This window comes from Anolis sagrei, chromosome 2, assembly GCF_037176765.1.
Source record: "Anolis sagrei isolate rAnoSag1 chromosome 2, rAnoSag1.mat, whole genome shotgun sequence".
NCBI lineage: Eukaryota > Metazoa > Chordata > Lepidosauria > Squamata > Dactyloidae > Anolis > Anolis sagrei.
This window is the reverse complement of record NC_090022.1, coordinates 298,171,213-298,191,355: the sequence shown is the minus strand read 5'-3', so window position 1 is coordinate 298,191,355 and position 20,143 is coordinate 298,171,213. Positions and strand designations below refer to the sequence as shown.

Sequence of the window (20,143 nt, the reverse complement as noted above, 5' to 3'; positions counted from 1 at the left end):
GAGGAAGTATCTGATCTCAGCTATGGAGAAGGGGCTACAGTGAAAGTGTCCTCCTTTTCCTTGGAGAACAAGAGCCACCAATTCTTCCATATCTGAATTACCCCCTCCCTCCTTGTTATAAAGCATTGGCGGTGTTTCCCTCTTAGGACTTGATAGGTGAAGAGAATTGCCTCTTCCTCCCACCCAAAACAGGTGACATACATGTAGGCCAGACCTATGAATGTGTAAGTCACTAACAGGATGTTTCCCAGGCTATTTCATGGATTTAAATTGTGAATTTCCAGATCCAAGTTGTTTGTTGCCTTTATTGGATTAGGTGCAGACACTGGGTTGCGGTTTGGCCCATATCTTAAGGTCTAAAATGAAGCTTGTCACCCTAGATTCTAAGGTGAGGTTTTGCTGCTGCAAAGCACATAAGCTTTTTATTTTTCTTAAAGTGGGTAGTTCTGCACTACTAATTGGATTGGCACAGACATAAATCCCAGCTCAGGTCTACGCACTGACTTCCTTATGTTTTATTTTACTATTGTTATGTTATGCTGTTGGGCTGGACTCCTCTAAACAGAGATTACTGTGGGGATTACAATGATTACTTGGGAAGAGATTACCTCACTGTTTTCCTATAGTCTTACTGGGCCTTTTACTTTCCATCATAGAGTGATACCTGAGGACCGGTGGAGTCACTACAGTGGCGGGCTAGAAGTAGAGAGATGCTCCTGAAGATTGCAATCCACCATGAAGCAGGGATTTGGACTAGATTGACCCTTTTGGTCCCTTTCAGCTCTCAAGTTCCTAAGACTATTGGCTGACTTTCATCCAGGCATTTTATCTTACTTTACTCACAAGATTTTTCTGAAGCTGACATGGGTGGTAGGAAATGTGGATGCCATTCCAAGCTCCTGGGAGGAAAGAGAGAATAAAAATGTAATAAGTAAGTGCTCATTTCATTGCATTTGCCTAGCTTGTTTCACGTGCAGAATCTTTGCTACACAGACATTTAACACTTGAGCTATTGTGCAGGTGTCAACATTTTAGAATAGATGCAAACAAACTAATTACACTGATGGGGATGTTACAATGTTTGTAGACAATGTATTTTCCAGACAAGACCATGCTGCGGTGAAATTAGCTTCTCTCTGAGTATACAGTTTTCGTACAGTTGGAAATGAAGAGGGCTTCAGAATTATTTTTCATATTTCTATCTGGTTTGGTGTGGAATACCAGTGAGAGTACCAGAATCTCTCTTTTTCTTTATACCTTGAGAGGATCCTTGGCTTTTGGTTCTCCACTTTCCTTGAAATGAGAAGGGAGATTGCAATGAACGAATTGGCGGTCCTGTTCCTTTACTACTTTCATGTAATGTTTTTATGTCTTTGGGGTGCAAATTAGATTCTGAGCTTTTCCACCTTGACTAAACTTTCTTGCAAGGCAGAGCAAAATGCTTTTTGAATCTCTTGAGAAGAGTACTGTTATTCTGTTATTCAGCTTCCAACTGGATTTACTGCAGCGATGGGCTTTCAGCATGCCAAAGGGGCTAATTCTCTGTGTTGAAGAATTTTCACCTCCTTTAGACTCTACAAGATATTAGGAAAGAGTCTCACTGAAACTTCCAAGCAGCAATGTTTCATCCCATAAGTGGTCTGAAAGCAGGATGCACACAGAAAGAGGATGGAAGTGGAGGAGGGAATTAAGTCTAGCAGATGCTGATGCTGCTTCTCTCCCTCTGGGACCAAGACTGTGGCGGTTAGGATGGATGGAGGCCTTAAGCATTATGGACCCATGCCTGATCTTCCTTTTCTTCTGAGGCTTGGGCTATGGCAGTTGGAATTGGGGGGGGGGGGGTTCTTCTCCTCCTGGGCCTAGCATGATGGAGCTGTGCTGCCTGTTCTTTCTGAGCCCACAACAGGGGCAGTTGGTATGAAGGGTGGATGGCCTTTCATTTGCTTGTGGGACATGGAGCTGTGCTTGCATCTCCTTTCCTGGGCCAGGGCTGTGGCAGTTGGAATGGTCGGAAAACCTTTTTAGGGTCTTGGTAGTGAATTGTGTGCTTTACCATACAGTCTTGGTGTTGCATCCTGCTTTTCACTGTAGGCAAAGAAAATGAAATGCAGCAATCAATGAAGTGCAACATGTCCTCCATACTTTCTTGGTTGTTCACTTTCTGGACCTGCCATAGGCATAATTCCCAATGCCATAGCTCAGAGGACATTTTAGGGCTTTGGAATGTCCCTCTCTCAGCTCAAGCTGAAGCAGGAAGCTCTTGGTGAAGTCTAACCACCCCCCTCTGCTTTAACTTGAAAGGCAGAAACTGGTTGCCATGTAACAGAAGCCACTAACACAGCAACCAAAACACAAGGAATGAAGTTGTACCTATGTATATAACAACACATTTCCTTTATATAGAAACAGATTTGCATTTCTGGTGGCATTGCTTACTGGAAAGAATCATGCACAACTTTAAAATAATCACCCACCCAGAATAACAAATTTATTTTATGCATGCACCATGAAAATGAGACGTTTTCATACCCTGCAACAGCTGTTGTCTCAAAGCAGTTGTTGCATCAGTTGTGGTGCGGAGGGTTGTTCAGTGAGATCATCAGCTAAAGTTATAGGGAAAGAGTGATTGGAAAATGGATAAGGATTTACAAGGGAAATGGATTAAATTGGCCAGAAAGGGGATAAATTGACTACATTTTTTGAGTTGAAGGTAGTAAAGGCAAATGTTTATCTGCAAAATTCTAAATACAGCGTGAGCATGAACCACAATAAAATTTTCTGCTTTTTTAAAACAAGTGTTTTCCACCTGCCTTTACAATTTACAGCACTTATGCTGAATGAAAAGACTAAATTAGTATGTGTTGAATTGAGCATGTAACTGAAAAACTTGACGATTTGAATCAGCAGGCACATTCCTTCATTAACTGTAAACAGTATAGTAGGCTGCAAGAAAACCAGAGTAATTCCCTGTGAGCATCAAGTGATAGTCATCTGCACATTAGAAGATCAGTTGTAAACTTGTGATTTGGAGACATGCTTTTCTTCTTCACCCACTTTTGTCCTGTATCACATCTTGTGAGCTCGAGGACATAGAAAGTTATAAAACTATGCCTAGTTTGATGAACGTGGATAGTGAAAACGTAATATTAGAATCTAGGGTCATCTGAAAGGTGGGAAATTCAAGACAGATAAATCAAATGAGTTTTGACCCCATCAGGTGTATACAGGATTGATTCCTCTGCTGTCATTGTCTTGGCTTTCTTCTTCTTCTTCTTCCTAAACATGGCTGCTGAGTTTCTTCTTGTATCCTCACTGAAAATATGTATGACTCTAATACATAGGTTTGCAGTATGAAGTTGCAAATTGAACCCAGTTCTCTCAGTCAGTGAAGGAAGTGTTTTCATGTGTTTGGTCAAATAGGACCAGCCAGCCAGCCATTCAGTTTGACTTTCTTGTTCTACTATGTGATCTCTTAGTTCATGCATGCACATGCAAATACAACAGCTGCTGTTCAAGCCAAAGTTTAAATCTGGGCGACAAATTCCTCCCAGATCCCCACCCATTGCGCCATCATAACTTATGAACCCATTTATTGGGAAGCCTGCTTTGCTGCAGGACTGTATGTTTGGAGGAACTGATACCTTTTAGTCAAAGTATGGAATGGTTACAGCTTTGAACATTGTGTCTCTTTTTTGTATAACTTTTGATATTGTCTCATGAATATATAATCAAATTATGTGGCTTTAACAAATATTGATATGAGCACATTGTTAGTGCCTCTTGTGTGTACCAGCAGGTGGAAAAAGAAGCAGGAATATGGATCTTGGAGGGAGAAACTTCCTGCTGTACTTCCCTTGTTGTATTTGGGAGGAGAAGTTCATAAAATCATAGAAATAGAAGGGACCTCAAGGATCATTGAGTACAATCTCCTGCCATGCAGGAATACACAACGACATCACTCCTGAAAGATGCCTTTTTTCTATTTGAAGACCTCCAAAGGCGTCTCCACCATCTACCAAGGCAATCTATTCCACTGCTGAGCAGCCTTCACAATAAGGATCTTTCTAATGTTTAGATGGAATCTCTTCTTCTAATTTGAATCCACTGCTTCATGCTCTAGAGCTGAGGAGAGCAAGCTCGCTTCATCTTTTGTATGATTGTCCTTCAGAGATTTAGAGATCGCTATTACATCCCTGCCTCAGTGTTTTCTTCCATGCGCTAAAACATTTTGTTGATTTTGGTTATCTTTTCCTGAACACATTACGGCATGTTAATATCTCTTTTCAGATGAGATCGGACCAAAGCAGAATGTAATGGTGCTACTGCTTCCCTTCATATGGACACTATGCTTCTGTTGATAAAGAACAATATTGGGGTCCTCATGAAGAGGGAGGGGGAGATCCTGCTGGTCCCTCATGTCCTATATCTTAAAGTAGTCATGGGCAAACTTCAGCCCTCCCGCCAGGTGTCTGGGAGTTATTTATTTATTTACTACTAGCCGTCCACTGCCACGCGTTGCTGTGGCCCACATGGGGGTTCTGTGTAGGAGGTTTGATCCAGTTCTATCAGTGGGGTTCAGAATGCTCTTTGACTGTAGGTGAACTATAAATCCCAGCAACTACAACTCCCAAATGTAAAGATTCTATTTCTCCCAAACTCCACCAGTGTTCACATTTGGGCATATTGAGTATTCTTGTAGAGTTTGGTCCAGATCCATCATTGTTTGAGTCCACAGCCATCTGTGGATGTAGGTGAACTACAACTACAAAACCAAAGCACAGTGCCCACCAAACTCTTCCAATATTTTCTGTTGGTCATGGGAGAACTGTGTGCCAAGTTTGGTTCAGTTCCATTGTTGGTGGGGTTCAGAATGCTCTTTGATTGTAGGTGAACTATAAATCCCAGCAACTACAACTCCCAACTACAATTTTTGAGTGAAGGACATACATTGAGTTGTTAGGTGTCTTGCATCCAAATTTGGTGTCAATTCGTCCAGTGGTTTTTGAGTTCTGTTAATCCCACAAACGAACATTACATTTTTATTTATATAGATGTCAGAAGCATGTTGAGGGTATAATTAAAATGCATTTAAAAACACAAAAAGAACTTGGCATTATGCTAAATGTCTTTTGACCAGAAGCTGGCCACTTGGAGTGCCTCTGGTGTCGCTGTGAGAAGGTTTTGGAGTTCGACTCCCACAATTCCTAACAGCCGATAGGAATTGCAATTGGTTCAACCTATCTATTTCACAGCCTCTGATCGTGGCTAAAGAGGGATTTGGGGGGCTGTGACTGGCCTGAAAGAGGCAGATCTAAATTTAGGCTTGTTGCTTTCTCTAGCTAGCTGTGTGTCTGAAGCTTGAGCCATTTGCTCCATAGGCTTTACAAGTGGGAGAAGGTGGGAAGATACCAGTAAGTGAGTGCATTTCAAGTACAGACTCTCTGCATTGTTTTGATGTTTGCTGTGATTTTTTTGCATGTAATTTAGTCTCTCTTGGTTGATGGACATGCACAATTTTTGCGTATGACAATTTAAGCAATGAAACTACAGGCTCTTCTTGGCTGGATAAACAAAGACCAACTTCTTCTTTTCAGTGAAATGCGTGAAATGGTACCTGTTCTCCCATCTTTAAGAATATTGGTTTAACAGATGGCTTGCGGGTTGTGGGAACTGATTTCTTTTTCATGGGTGATCTACAAGCATGGTTTTGAAAGCATATATATTTATGGCATCAACAAAGTGATGGGATGCGCAGCTCTGCAAACACTGGCATAGCCATTGGCTACATAGTTCTCTTATCTTTTTCTCGGTATTCTTTTATACCAGCAGAGTCCAAATAAAACAATATTGGACCAGCAATGCCAGTGAGCTACCGAGTTCCTGGGAGACTCAGGGCCCTTCCACACAGACTCAGATAACCCAGTTTAAAGCTAATATTGTGGGATTTTCTGCCTTGATATTCTGGGATATAGGACTGTGTGGAAGGGTCTTCATTGTGTAACTTTTTCAATAATTAGATGAAAACAATGGCTATATGGCCATTCTAAAGGCATTCTAAAGGCATTCTCTCCTGACATTTCGCCTGCATCTATGGCAAGCATCTTCAGAGGTTATAAGGTCTTGTGAGGATGCTAGCCATAGATGCAGGCGAAATGTCAGGAGAGAATAATAACAATAACAATAATAATAATAATAATAATAATAATAATAATAAACCTTTATTTATATCCCGCTACCATCTCCCGCAGGACTCGGTGCGGCTTACAAGAGGCCGAGCCCAAATACATCAGAAACAAAAACACAACAACAACAATACAACAATAAATAACTCATAGCAAAACAAAACAATAACAAAAATCACAATACATTTAAAAACCTGTGGCAGAGCCAAACGTAATTGTTAAAATTTTGAAAATGCTGGGCATGTCCAGGTGAAATAAGATGGATATTTCAGGGATAAGTGGGTGTGCAGACAATTCTAACTCTCTTGTAAAGTACATTTGGGACATATTGCTTGGGATACCTTAACCTGGGAAAGCACACTGGAACATCCATGTTTTCAAACTCCTTCTAAAGACGGCCAGTATTGGGGCATGCCTGATGTCCTTGGGGAGGGTGTTCAGAGTCGTGGGGCCACCACCGAGAAGTCCCTGTCCTTCGTTCCCACCAATTGCGCTTGCGATGCATGTGGGATCATGAGCAAGGCTTCTCCAGATGAACGAAGAGATCGTGTGGGTTCGTATACGGAAATGCGGTCACGCAGGTAAGAAGGTCCCAAACTGTTTAGGGCTTTGTAGGTAAGCACCTGCACCTTGAATTGCCTCTAGAACATGGCCATATAGCCCGAGAAAACCTACAACAACCCAGTTTTTCCAGCCATGAAAGCTTCAACAATACATTAAATCAATATGACTACAGCCTTAATGTATTTATTAAGACTTGCGTGTATCCTAACGCAAACAGTAATCAGAAAACCATGCTGATAAAATTTTAAAATAACAACTTCAGAGCTTTAAAAATCTGACAATAAAAAGAAGCAAATCAGCACAATAGAAATATGAGTCGAAACAGAGCGAGAAATTGCAAGTGTGTTCAATTTTCAGAAATAACCAGTGTAATGCAGTTGCCAGCAGGGTTGCCCATGTTAGCCTATGAAGGAAAAGAAAATGAAACAAAATTCTTGCGACACATTGATCTGTTTCTACTGTATGGGATGCATAAAGTGTGCTCCAAATTAAGCAAAAATATGTAGAAATAGTTGCAACAAAGAGAGAGAGAGTATTATAACCTGTGAAGTCAGAGGGATGTAATAAGCCACCCAGAAAGCTTCAGCTTCAAATTCCTTCCACCTTTTGCTCTCTGAGAATGATTGGAAAGCTCTTGTTCTTCTAGGATAAGACTGAGAAGGAAAAACCGCCTCAAAGGTATGGTTGAGTGGGGATTTGAACCTGAACTTCTTTTAGTCACTGGTTCTGTACAAGAACAAGTATATTAAAGTGTATTTATTTATTTATTTGCTATATTTATATGCCCCTCTCAGCCCAGAGGCAACTCGGAGCGGTTCACAAATTGGCAACAATTTGATGCATCAACAATTATAACAAATAAAAACAATCAAGAAAATCTGTTAAAAACAATAGCATATGATATAAAAAAAAAATAAAAACCATACAAAGCCTTAAAATATTATTGTGAGTGTCTCCATGTCAAATCGTTATTCCATTGCGTTATCAAGTAGTTCCATAATTCTGTTTAGCTATGCCGTATTTGGGAAAGCCTGCTCAAAAAGCCAGGTTTTCACCTTTTTTTGAAAGTCAGGAGGTAGGGAGCTTAATAGTATCTTCCTTACTCATTGATGTTTTTTCCCACTGTATAGGATTATGACCGGAGTCATGCTATGGTGTGTAATTTTCAGCATTTAATATATTATTGTATGGGATAGTAATGAAGAATCCAAACCACTTGGAATATTATCCTAGAATTCTGGAGCTATTTGAGCTATTTACAGGCATAGCTTTGAGTAGAGTGGGTGGGGACTGCATAGTAGGAATTATCCTGCATGGGGCTTGGTCTCTCAAGCGCTGCTCCTAGAATACCTTCAATGAGTAAGCCTGTTAGCATTATGAGAAGGAAGTTCAGTGGCAGCTGTGCTTGATGGAGTATATCCATTGCGAAAAATCTGCTTTTTAACGTCTTTTCCCCCCTCTTGTCTTATTTATTTATCAGACTTTGCGTTGAAGATGGCCTCATGTTTGTACGAATGCCTGTGTGAGGCAGAACTTGAAAAATATTACCCCCATTTTACTGCCCTTGGTTTTCAGAGGATCGATGAACTTGCCAAGGTCTCCATGAAAGATTATGCCAAACTGGGGGTACACAACATGAAGGACCGTAAGCGTCTCTTCCAGCTCATTCGAATCATCAGAATGCTGCAGGCGGAAGAAGCAACCGCAGGGAGAAAGCAGGCGGGTCTCCAGGCCGGTGCTGTCCGCCTCCAGCCACAAGTGTCTAGGTCTGGCCCACGGAGACAACTCCACTTCGATGTCCTGTCAGATGAAGGAGATGGAAGGAAAGATCTTGAAGCTGGACCGTGTGCATTATCTAGTTGCTTTGGGAGCGAAGATAAAGAGGATTTGTCTGCTGTGTTGAGCAGTCATCAAGCTGAGTACAAAAGGCCCAGGAAAGAGTCTTTGATGTGGACAGAATACAAAGTGGGCGTTCCAGTTATCAGCTCATCAAGTGATATTGCCCCTCTTTTGGGGGAGATCGAAGCCCCCTTTGTTCAAAGAGTAGCTCACGTTTCGGGTTATAATTACGGAGTGCCACATTCTTGTATCAGGTAACAACCATTTCTTTGAAATCCATTGCATACAAAGAACATTAGTGTTATAATTCTCTCCCACATGTATGTAGCAAATGGGTCAAATTTAACAAATACTGTATTTCAAAATCTGAAATGAAAGATAATTGTACATGCGCTTGCTTTGTATGGTTTAATTTGTGTGGTAACGGTTAGTTTTCTAACTGCGCATTGACATCCCTTGTTCTGCAGATCTATTTCTTCTGAGAAAGAGACTCCATGGACTGAAACGGACAAGATCCGTGTTTGTGTGCGAAAGCGTCCCCTCGGCTTGAGAGAGGAGCGGCGCGGAGAAGTAAACATCATCACAGTGGAAGACAAGGACACTCTTCTGCTCCATGAGAAAAAGGAGGCAGTGGACCTCACACAGTACATTTTGCAGGTGGCATTTTTTCTTCATATTGTATGAAATCTTTTCAAGTGAAAGGATCAAAATAATCTATTGTTCATAAAACAGGGATTTTAAAAATCTTGTTCCACTACAGAAATGAAAGTCATAGAATCATAGAATCAAAGAGTTGGAAGAGACCTCATGGGCCATCCAGTCCAACCCCATTCTGCCAAGAAGCAGGAATATTGCATTTAAATCGCCCCTGACAGATGGCCATCCAGCCTCTGTTTAAAAGCTTCCAAAGAAGGAGCCTCCACCACACTCCGGGGCAGAGAGTTCCACTGCTGAACGGCTCTCACAGTCAGGAAGTTCTTCCTCATGTTCAGATGGAATCCCCTCTCTTGTAGTTTGAAGCCATTGTTCCATTGCGTCCTAGTCTCCAGGGAAGCAGTAAACAAGCTTGCTCCCTCCTCCCTGTGGCTTCCTCTCACATATTTAAAAAGTCCTACCTTTTTAAATCTGTACTTAATTTGACTAGCTTCAAAATAACCACTTGCATGTTCAGGTTACGTGAAAGAATATATAAACCTGAACCTACAAAAGACAGAAGACTTAAATCAAACCCTTATCCAGAATATTTAGCAAAGGGCCAACACTGTTGAATATTCTATGCTATCTTGCAATATTGAAGAGTTTTAAAAGTGGAAGCTTCCTTTTGGATGTGACTAATGGGTCGTGGCTATTTTGGGTTTTGTTTTTGGGTGAGATTTGGGGTTTTGTTTGTTTGTTTAGGCCTTGTAGAAGATGCAGAGCAAAAGGAACTTCTTCCAAAGTGGTTAGTGGATATTTGAGGGAATATGGCCATAAATTCAGAAAAAAGAGGGAGTTAAAAACAACATATTTAAATCTTCTCAGGGAGCCAGTACAGTTTCACTGACATAATCATCATGCATTTTCACCATCCGACCCCACAAAATTTAACAGCTAGTGTGTACTACAGCTTCTGAACACTTTCCCCCTTCCCCAAAACATGGAAACCACAAGGGGCTTCTCTCACTGAAGCTTCTCACACCAGCCTACTAACTTGCGTCCTACTAACCCACTCTGAGGCCTTCTCACAGACTGAGACCTTTCTCCCACTGGGGCAAACTAACACAGAGGCCTACTAAGCTACAGGCACACCTGCTTATATAGAACTGCAGCTTTTGCTGAGTAATTGCATCCAGTGCTTGACTTCACATTTTTGTAATTTAAAATATCTAGTTAATTTTTAGTATTTCTGACAGTAAATTTGCTTCTGACATGAAAAGAAGTACGTTTTGTGATTCCGGACCAGTTGCAAGAATAAATCAGTACAATGATCGGGTTGTTGTAGGTTTTTCGGGCTATATGGCCATGTTCTAGAAGCATTCTCTCCTGACGTTTTGCCAGCATCTATGGCAAGCATCCTCAGAGGATGCTTGCCATAGATGCAGGCGAAACATCAGGAGAGATGCTTCTAGAACATGGCCATATAGGGCAAAAAAACCTACAACCCAGTGATTCCAGCCATGGAAGCCTTCGACAATACATGGCACAATGATCCATCGTTTCAAGGAAATCCTCAAATTTAAATCCAGGGTCCATGCATAAACTTCTTGTTCTATAGATAAAGAAACAACAATAGCTGCACTGCCCCATGATGTAATGGTATGACAAATACCCATACATTTCGGCCAACCAAAATGCCACAAAAGCATACAAACTTTCTAGAAACTGATTTGAAATTGAGCAAACCTGGCTTACGCCAAATTTCACGCTATAACTTCATGCTGCACAGATCCTTAACATCATTGTCCATTTAAGGGTGTTTGAGATGAACTCCACATCTTAATTTTAACTCCATCCCATGCTTTATTTCTAGTGACATTCTCAATTTGCTTCTGACACAAGAAGTACGTGAAATGAATGAGTGCTCTCCTTGGCCTTTATATGCTGAAATCTATTGGTTTGCTGCCCCTGGGGAAGGTTGTATGCCGAAGAGTGAAAAAGAGTGAAATCCCTCTCTTCCCAACTATGCCTTTTCCTTTTTTCAGCATGCGTTTTACTTTGATGAAGTCTTTGGGGAGACCTGTTCCAATCAGGATGTGTACCTGAAGACCGCTCACCCCCTCATCCAGCACATTTTCAACGGGTAGGGCATCATCGCATGATGCATTGGCTGCAAAACTCTTTAAACATTTGCACTGTTCATGCACTTCTTCACTCTGCTCACCTTTCTTCCTTGTGAACTTTTCTCAAACCATTACCACATTTTCCTCTGCAGGTTGGTTATGTTTTAAAACATGTCATTGTATTTGCATATTAAATGCCTGTTTTATCCTAATCATCTATATGTTAATGGGGGAAGATTTTTAAAGGTTGTTGGAAGTTTTTTCGGGCTATACGGCCATGTTCAAGAGGCATTTTCTCCTGACGTTTCACCTGCATCTATGGCAAGCATCCTCAGAGGTAATGAGGTCTGTTAGAACTAGGAAAAGGGGTTTATATATCTGTGGAATGACCAGGATGGGACAAAGGACTCTTGTCTGTTGGAGCTAGGTATTATTTGTCATGTCGGGGCAACAAGTTAATTGTATTACATTTCTAACAAAACAAACAAACAGACAAAATACAAAATTTGCGAGTTGATTAAATGTCCTTTGACCAGTAACTGGCCACTTGGGAGTGCATCTGATGTTGCTGCAAGGAGGTCCTCCCTTGTGCATGTGGCAGGGCTCAGGTTGCATTGCAGCAGGTGGTCAGTGGTTTGCTCTTCTCCACACTCGCATGTCATGGATTCCACTTTGTAGCCCCATTTCTTAAGATTGGCTCTGCATCTCGTGGTGCCAGAGCGCAGTCTGTTCAGAGCCTTCCAAGTCGCCCAGTCTTCAGTGTGCCCAGGGGGGAGTCTCTCATTTGGTATCAGCCATGGATTGAGGTTCTGGGTTTGAGCCTGCCACTTTTGGACTCCCACTTGCTGAGGTGTTCCAGTGAGTGTCTCTGTAAATCTTAGAAAACTATTTCTAGATTTAAGTCGTTGACGTGCTGGCTGATAACCAAGCGGGGGATGAGCTGGAGATGTCTCTGCCTTGGTCCTTTCACTATTGGCTGCTACTTCCCGGCGGATGTCGGGTGGTGCAATACCGGCTAAGCAGTGTAATTTCTCCAGAGGTGTAGGGCGCAGACACCCCGTGATAATGCGGCATGTCTCATTAAGAGCCACATCTACTGTTTTAGTGTGGTGAGATGTGTTCCACACTGGGCAGAGTAGCTAGGTGTGAATGAACCAACCTGGACACAGCATATTATTTGAGCACACAGAAATGCTGGACCACTCTCACAACCACCATGTCAGACTACACAGAGAAGCCATTGAAATCCACAAGCATGTGGACAATTTCAACAGAAAGGAGGAAACCATGAAAATGAACAAAATCTGGCTACCAGTTATAAAAAAAACACTAAAATTACAACAGCAAAACAACAGAAAGTAAACAACCAGGGACATCTAATCACCTCTCAACAAAAGATTGCCCCAGGCACTGCCAGGCCATCAAATGCTAATCAAGGTGGTCAGTTGAAACATTCACACCTAGCTCCAACAGACAAGAGTCCTTTGTCCCACCCAGGTCATTCCACAGATATATAAACCCTTTTTCCTAGTTCCAACAGACCTCACTACCTCTGAGGATGCTTGCCATAGATGCAGGTGAAATGTCAGGAGAAAATGCCTCTAGAACATGGCCATATAGCCCAAAAAAAACCTACAACAACCCAGTGATTCTGGCCACGAAAGCCTTCAACAATACATTTTTAAAGGTGCTTTTCCCTTTTCCGTTGCAGCGGCAATGCGACTTGCTTTGCCTATGGGCAGACGGGGGCTGGCAAGACCTACACGATGATTGGCACTCACCAAAACCCAGGGCTCTATGCTCTGGCAGCCAAAGATATCTTCAGGCAATTGGAGATGTCCTCCACCAGGAAAGACCTTCATGTCTGGATCAGCTTTTACGAGATCTACTGCGGGCAGCTTTATGACCTGCTCAATGGAAGGAAAAGGTATGCAAATCTGAGAACGTGGCTTTTGAAACAAAGACTAAATCGAATTGAGTTGAACAGAAAGAAAGCTGCTGACATGAAAAAGTGATAACAGCATTTTAAAACAACTATGCAGTGTTGGTGTGCTGACTCAGCTTTCTGTCAATCTGTATAAATAAAAATGTCATGTTCCTTTGTGGGATTAACAGAACTCAAAAACCACTGGACAAGTTGACATCAAATTTGGACACAAGACACCTAACAACCCAATGTATGTCCTTCGCTCAAAAAAATTGATTTTGTCGTTTGGGAGTTGTAGTTGCTGGGATTTACAGTTCACCTACAATCAAAGAGCATTCTGAACTCCACCAATGATGAAATTGGGCCAAACTTAGCACAAAGGACTCCCATGACCTACAGAAAACACTAGAAGGGTTTGGTTGGCATTGACCTTGAGTTTGAGAGTTGTAGTTCACCTACATCCAGAGAGCACTGTGGACTCAAACAATGATGGATCTGCACCAAACTTGGCACGAATATTCCATATGCCCATATATGAACACAGATGGAGTTTGGGAGAAATAAACCCTGACATTTGGGAGTTATAGTTACTGGGATTTATAGTTCACCTACAATCAAAGAGCATTCTGAACCCCACCAATGACAGCGTTGGGGCAAACCTCCCACACAGAACCTTGATGACCAACAGAAAATAAGGCCATCCAGTCCAATTCCCTTCAATAGGGCAAGAAAACGTAATCAAAGCACCCCTGACAAAGAGCCATCCAGCCATAGATATAGATAGATATATATTTTTCACACACACACACAGATATAGTATCACATATTTGAAAGGGACCTCTAAAGAAGGACAATAATATGTTTCAGAGTAGGCAAACCAGACACTCTCCACATCAACATTGGCAAAGAAACAGCAAGAAATACTGTTTACACACAAGCAGAAAGACATTACAAATATTAGAAACCAACACTTTCTCATTACTTTATTTTCCAGATTACGACTGGGCCACAGCAACGCGTGGCAGGGGATGGCTAGTAATATAATATTTATTAATGTTCATGTTCACAGCCTGTGAGCCAGGCATGGGCCAACTTGGGACCTCCCTCCAGGTATTTTGGGCTTCAACTCCCATAATTTTTAACAGCCTACCAGCTTGAGCAGCTGATGGGGGAAAGGAAGGGACCCGAGGCTGTTAGGAATTGTGGGAGTTGAAGTCCAAAACCCCTGGAGGGAGGACCCAAGTTTGCCCATGCCTGATCTACAGAGTGCATGTGTATGTCAGAGAGCATTATGTCCTAGCATTATGTCCCAACGCACTTTATCAGAGATCCAGGATATCTGCATGCCCATCCCTTCCAAACACCCCACCTTGTCATGCCCAGCACTTTTAATTTTAATTATTACATTTGGCCCGGCCATTGTTTTTAATTGCGTCATTGGGTGTTGTTAATTGTTATTGCTTTGTTTTTTGAGTTATTGTGTTGTTATTGTTGCTGCTGTTTTTATTGTTGTATTTGGGCTCGGCCTCTTGTAAGCCGCACCGAGTCCTTCAGGAGATGGTAGCGGGGTACAAATAAAGAATTATTATTATTATTATTATTATTATTATTATAGGGAACCTGGTCTGTTCTGTTCCCTTAAAAGTATTAGTCAGCATAGCTTGTAATGCTCTCGGTGTGAATGCTGGGTAACTGGTGTCATCGGTGGCCATGACAGGAAAAAAAAGGCTGCAGGGACAGTGGCCATGGAGAAAATAAGGCACTGACAGAGTTCCCAAGTTAAATAGGTGACTAATATTTAGCCCAGGTGTTTTAAACTTCAACTCCCAGAAACCCCAGCCAGCTTGCCAACTGTTAGGAATTGTGGGAGTTGGTCCAAAACACCTGGAGGGCCCAAGTTTGCCCATGTTCACATGTTTGCCCAAGTTTGCTCAAGTTTGCCCATGTCCTGGCCAGTCATTGGTCAGGAGGACTCAATGTGAAGTTCCATCAGATATAATTATGGCAATTTTCCTCCCCCTCCCCATTTTAGTCACTATTGGCTGGTGGAAAGCATGATGCATTCTCCAAGATGTCCACAGTAGATGTCCACAGTAGATGCCTGTTGCTGAGCATCCAGGTACATGAGCAGAGCATCTGCCGCAGATTCTGCATCGCATTAGCAGATTTGCCTACCTTCCTTCGGGAGAAAGGCAGGATATTCAACAAACAAGTCCTGGACAAAGTGTAACCGTTGGTGTTGTACAACAACTAGATTTCTGGCCATTACTCATTTAATACAATTTTTTTAAAAAAACATCCCATTTTTCTTGTAATTCCTTTAGCCAGCACAGAGATTTTTTTTTTAAAAAAAGTACACCAAACCAGGTATTATCACTTTCTCTCAAATCATGACAGGTGGCAGCATGTGCAAGGCTCCATCACGTTAGCTTTTCTTCATCCTTTACCAAGGTGACCTTCGAAACGTGATGGGGTTTGCATAGCAAAGGAGCTGCTTTCTTGCACAGGGACTGGGTTTATTATGTTGTAGGAACTCCACAGAGACACTCTGGCTTTCTCTGGGTGGTTAACTGAGCAGTCAGCAGATAATAATTTAGATGTCAGTATAATCAGTCCTGCCTAACTGACTACTGTGTGCATTTCAAGTGTGAAATGAAATGCCGGGCTGCCGTTGGGAAGTTACAGCTATGAATTGTGATTCACAATGGAGTGGGTGACATGCTGAAATAGGATAAAACCAATTTCTGGTCAGTCAGTAACCACTTGTGTCAAGTAGAATTGACGTTATCTCCCCATTTTCAGTATTTATTTATTTTTATTTACTAGCCATCCCCTGCCACGTGTTGCTGTGACCCAGTCTGTGTATTTATTTATTTGCTTTACTTCTATACCGCTTTTCTCAGCCGGAATGGCGACTCAAAGCGGTTTACATACTACAAGTTATCACAACATATCAAAAGGCAGTTAAACACATTATACAAGACATACAGATCAAAACAATCATTATCCTGATACGTGTTTTGTGTGTGTATATATTTGTGTATATGTGTGCTTGTGTATATATGTAGTTTTGCACATACGTTGTAATGAATTTTTTGGGTTTTTTTTGCTTTTTAAGTCTCTTCCTCTGTGTTTTTCAGTTTTTCTATGAGTGATGGTTACTCATTGGCCTGATAGATGTATTGTGTCCAAATCTGGGTTCAATTCGTCCAATGGTTTTTATGTTAATCCCGCAAACGAACATTGCATTTTTATTTATATAGATTGCGCCAGAAGTGAATTGAGGGTACAGTTAAAATGTATTTAAAACACAAACAAAGTCAAAAACTTGGCATTATACTAAATCTCTTTTGACCAGTAGCTGGCCACTGATGTCGCCGTGAGAGGGTCCTCCTTCGTGCATGTGGCAGGATTCAGGCTGTATTGTAGTAGGTGGCTGGGGTTTGCTCTTCTCCACACTTGCATGTTGTGGCCCCATTTTTTAAGGTTGGCTCTGCATCTCGTGGTGCATCTCGTGGCGCCTTCCAGGTCTCCCAGTCTTCTGTGTGCCCAGGGGGGATTCTCTCATTTGTTCTCAGCCACTTATTAAGGTTCTGGGTTTTAGCCTGCCACTTTTGGACTCTCGCTTGCTGAGGTGTTCCTGCGAGTATCTCTGTAGATCATAGAAAGCTATTTCTTGATTGAAAACATTGGCATGCTGGCCGTTAACTGAACGGGGGATGGGCCGGAGATGTCATTATTGGCTTCTACTTCCCAGCGGATGTCAGGCGGTACACCGACTAAACAGTATAATTTCTCCAATGACATTGTGGGGCATAGACATCCTGTGATAACGTGGCATGCCTCATTAAGAGCCACAGCTTTAATGTGGTGAGATGTGTTCCATGCTGAGCATGGGTACTCAGCAGCTGAGTAGCAAAGTGCAAGGCAAATGCCTTCACTGGGTCTGGTTGTGATCCCCAGGTTGTGCCAGTCAGCTTTCATGTGATATTTTTGCTTGATATTCAAACAGTGCTTCTTGTAAGTCAGAGCATGCTCCAGAGTGACTGACTAAAGGGAAGGGACATGCTATTTCTAGCATGGGGTGGTGGTTTGAGCGTTGGACTATGATTGTGGAGACCAGGGTTCAGTGTCCTGCTTTGCCATGGAAACCCATTGGGTCGCTGAGCGAGTCACACTCTCTCAGCCTTAGAAGGAGGGCATGGCAAATTCCCTCTGAACAGCTCTTGCCAAATCACAGACACTCATACCCTCAAAAACCCATGATAGGGTTGTTGCGCTAAGCGTATTTCAGTCAAGTCCAATGCAGAAGACACAATAACATTGCACCCAGGCAAGAGGAAAAAGAACAGAAAAACTTTACTTTTATTAGCAGAGTTAAAACAAATACTTGCAATGTTACAAACAGTGCAACAAACTTACATAGTCTTTGTAAGCAATACAGAATAAAGCTTCTTCATCTCCATCCAAATGAGAGAGCAGTAGAAAATTGAGCAAAATACCTGAGCAAAGGCTCCTCAGAGCAAAAGCTGAACTGTATTCTAAAAACCATACAGTTACACCCCACCGGGTATAACTGTATGGTTACTAGTTGACCTACATTAGCAGCTGCCCATAATAATTAACAGCATAAGGTTTTCTTTTACACACACACACATACTTGATCCTGTTACGACTTACTGTAACAAGGGTCACAACATAAACAACCTGAAAGCATCCAACAACAACAAAAATCCTTTCATAACAACGACTTTTGTTCCTGGGTTATAAATGTCATTTCCTAATTGATTCTATCATAAAAACCTGGATAAGTTTTTATTAAACCGCACAAACTTTGTCTTTGTGGGAGGAACATCTTGATAGAGCACATCATGATACAGTTTTTCTAATAATATCTCATAGAGTCTTAACCAATTCAACCTAGTTTGTGGCAGCCACAAAAACAAAGTTTCTGGAGTAGAACAACTACTTTCAAAGTAAGGACTGCATAATTAAGCAGGAGATAATGTTTTCAAATCAGGAACAAAAAAAATCTCAAATTTTGTTACATAATGTAATTAAAATGGGACCCATATATACATATTATGCAGGAAAAAACCCTGTTTTGCTAAGATTTTTTCCCCCAGAAAAAAAATTATTTTTTTAGTAAAAGCAGTAAAAACTGCAATAGATCAGCCCTTACAAGTCATTTTCCTACTTTAGGAATATAAAATGCATTATATATGATTTTGGTTGTCTTGTTTGATTGTCTGCTTGTTTTCTTACTGAGCTGGTTCGTCTTTGGCTGTTTGTTCTTTACATTTCAGATGTTAGATATCAATTGCATTCTGCTCAGAACACATCGTGGGATGGTTTTGCTGTCAAACCGGTTTTCAAAAAGCACTTTCTTTACTAACGTGCGTCTTCTTTGGCAGGCTTTTTGCACGGGAAGATAGCAAGCGTGTGGTGCAGATAGTTGGGCTGCGTGAAATCCAAGTCAGTACTGTCAACCTACTTCTAGAGGTAATTCCAGTGGATGACAATACCCCCTTTTTACTTTCTAGGGTCTATGGTATGCCCAGACACACATTATTTGCAGCCCTGTCACCTATGGCCTCATCTTCCCATCACTTTGACTCAGTCATCTTGTTTCCTGGACCATGCTTTTCATGCTGAATAGTTAGGAAAAGAAAGTCATATTCCACTGTCAAATGGTTAGGTGGGATCTCTTTTCTCTGGACATGTTCCAGTTTGATGACCACCTTCTTGAACTGTTTTGCCCAGAGGAGGGCTGGCCAAAGCAGAAGAGAGAGGGACTATGACTCCACTCAGTCTAGACATTGTACTCCTATTGATGCAGCCTAGAATCACATTAGCTTTTTTAGCTGGTTCTTTTTTTTGTGTCAGGAGCAACTTGAGAAACTGCAAGTTCCTTCTGGTGTGAGAGAATTGGCCCTCTGCAAGGATGTTGCCAGGGGATGCCTGGATGTTTCACCATCCTGTGGGAGGCTTCTCTCATGTCCCCTCATGGGAAGCTGGAGCTGACAGATGGGAGCTCACCCTGCTCCCCAGATTACAACTGCCGACCTTTTGGTCAGAGTCCTGCAGTCCTGCCAGCACAAGGGTTTAAACCCATTATGCCACCGGCTGCATTGTACTTTTGGGTGATGTTCAGCTTGAGATCTCCTAAAAATCCTAAATCTTTGGGGTTCAAATCCCTGCTCCGTCATGGAAAACCTCATATTCTCTTCGCCCCAGAGGAAGCCAAGGGCAAACAACCTCCAAATAAATTATGCCAAGAAAAAACTCTTGGTAGTTGGTTCACCTTAAGTCCAAAAATCTGGGCTCGCAAGAGTAAACATGATCCGAGCTGTAAAGGGGATTGTTCACTGCAGTGGATCCAAAATAGTGCTAACCCTGATCGTTCTTACTTTAGATCGCACTCCTTGTTTGGTCCATTGGCCATGAAATCTCATTGTCAAGCGTTATTTCAGATTTGCTGTTTGCTTTGGCAGTATTTCCTTTATTATTGACCATAGACAGAGATGAGCAAATTGGCATTTCACACAATAAAGAGCTGCTTGCCTCTGATTATTATTTTCTGTCTCTGTTGGTATTATTGGAACATGAACTTGGAAATGGGAGCGAGAAACCGTTCTGCTCTTTCACAAAAGACATTTCGCTTTGTAAATTTAATGTGTGTATTCCACACAGCTAGGTTTTGAAAGAGTTTAAATGAACCATAAGGAAAGTCTTTAGGGCAGTGATGGAGAGTCAGCAAATGGCTGCCTTGAAATGCTCCTTTTGGGTTTATGGTAACAGTCGTGGGCTGCTTTTGGCGTTGCCAGGAAAACCTACCAATCCAAACATTGCCTTCCATTCCACTGTTACCT

General features: G+C 41.8%; 1 protein-coding gene across 2 annotated transcripts in view; it reads left to right on the top strand.

Annotated features, from left to right (window-relative positions):
- Positions 1–876: 876 nt before the first annotated feature.
- Positions 877–20,143, top strand: part of KIF24 (kinesin family member 24) — a 35,506-nt gene continuing 16,239 nt past the window's right edge. Inside the window, exons 1-6 of one of the 2 annotated variants that reach the window (XM_060761170.2) lie at positions 877–931; positions 8,227–8,839; positions 9,053–9,242; positions 11,267–11,364; positions 13,056–13,271; positions 18,686–18,773. In XM_060761170.2, coding sequence (XP_060617153.2) covers positions 8,241–8,839; positions 9,053–9,242; positions 11,267–11,364; positions 13,056–13,271; positions 18,686–18,773 — 1,191 coding nt within the window. In that variant the 5' untranslated portion in view covers positions 877–931; positions 8,227–8,240. Of the gene's footprint in view, positions 932–5,272; positions 5,412–8,226; positions 8,840–9,052; positions 9,243–11,266; positions 11,365–13,055; positions 13,272–18,685; positions 18,774–20,143 lie in introns of those variants that run through there. The other variant, XM_067464685.1, reaches the window with a different exon arrangement.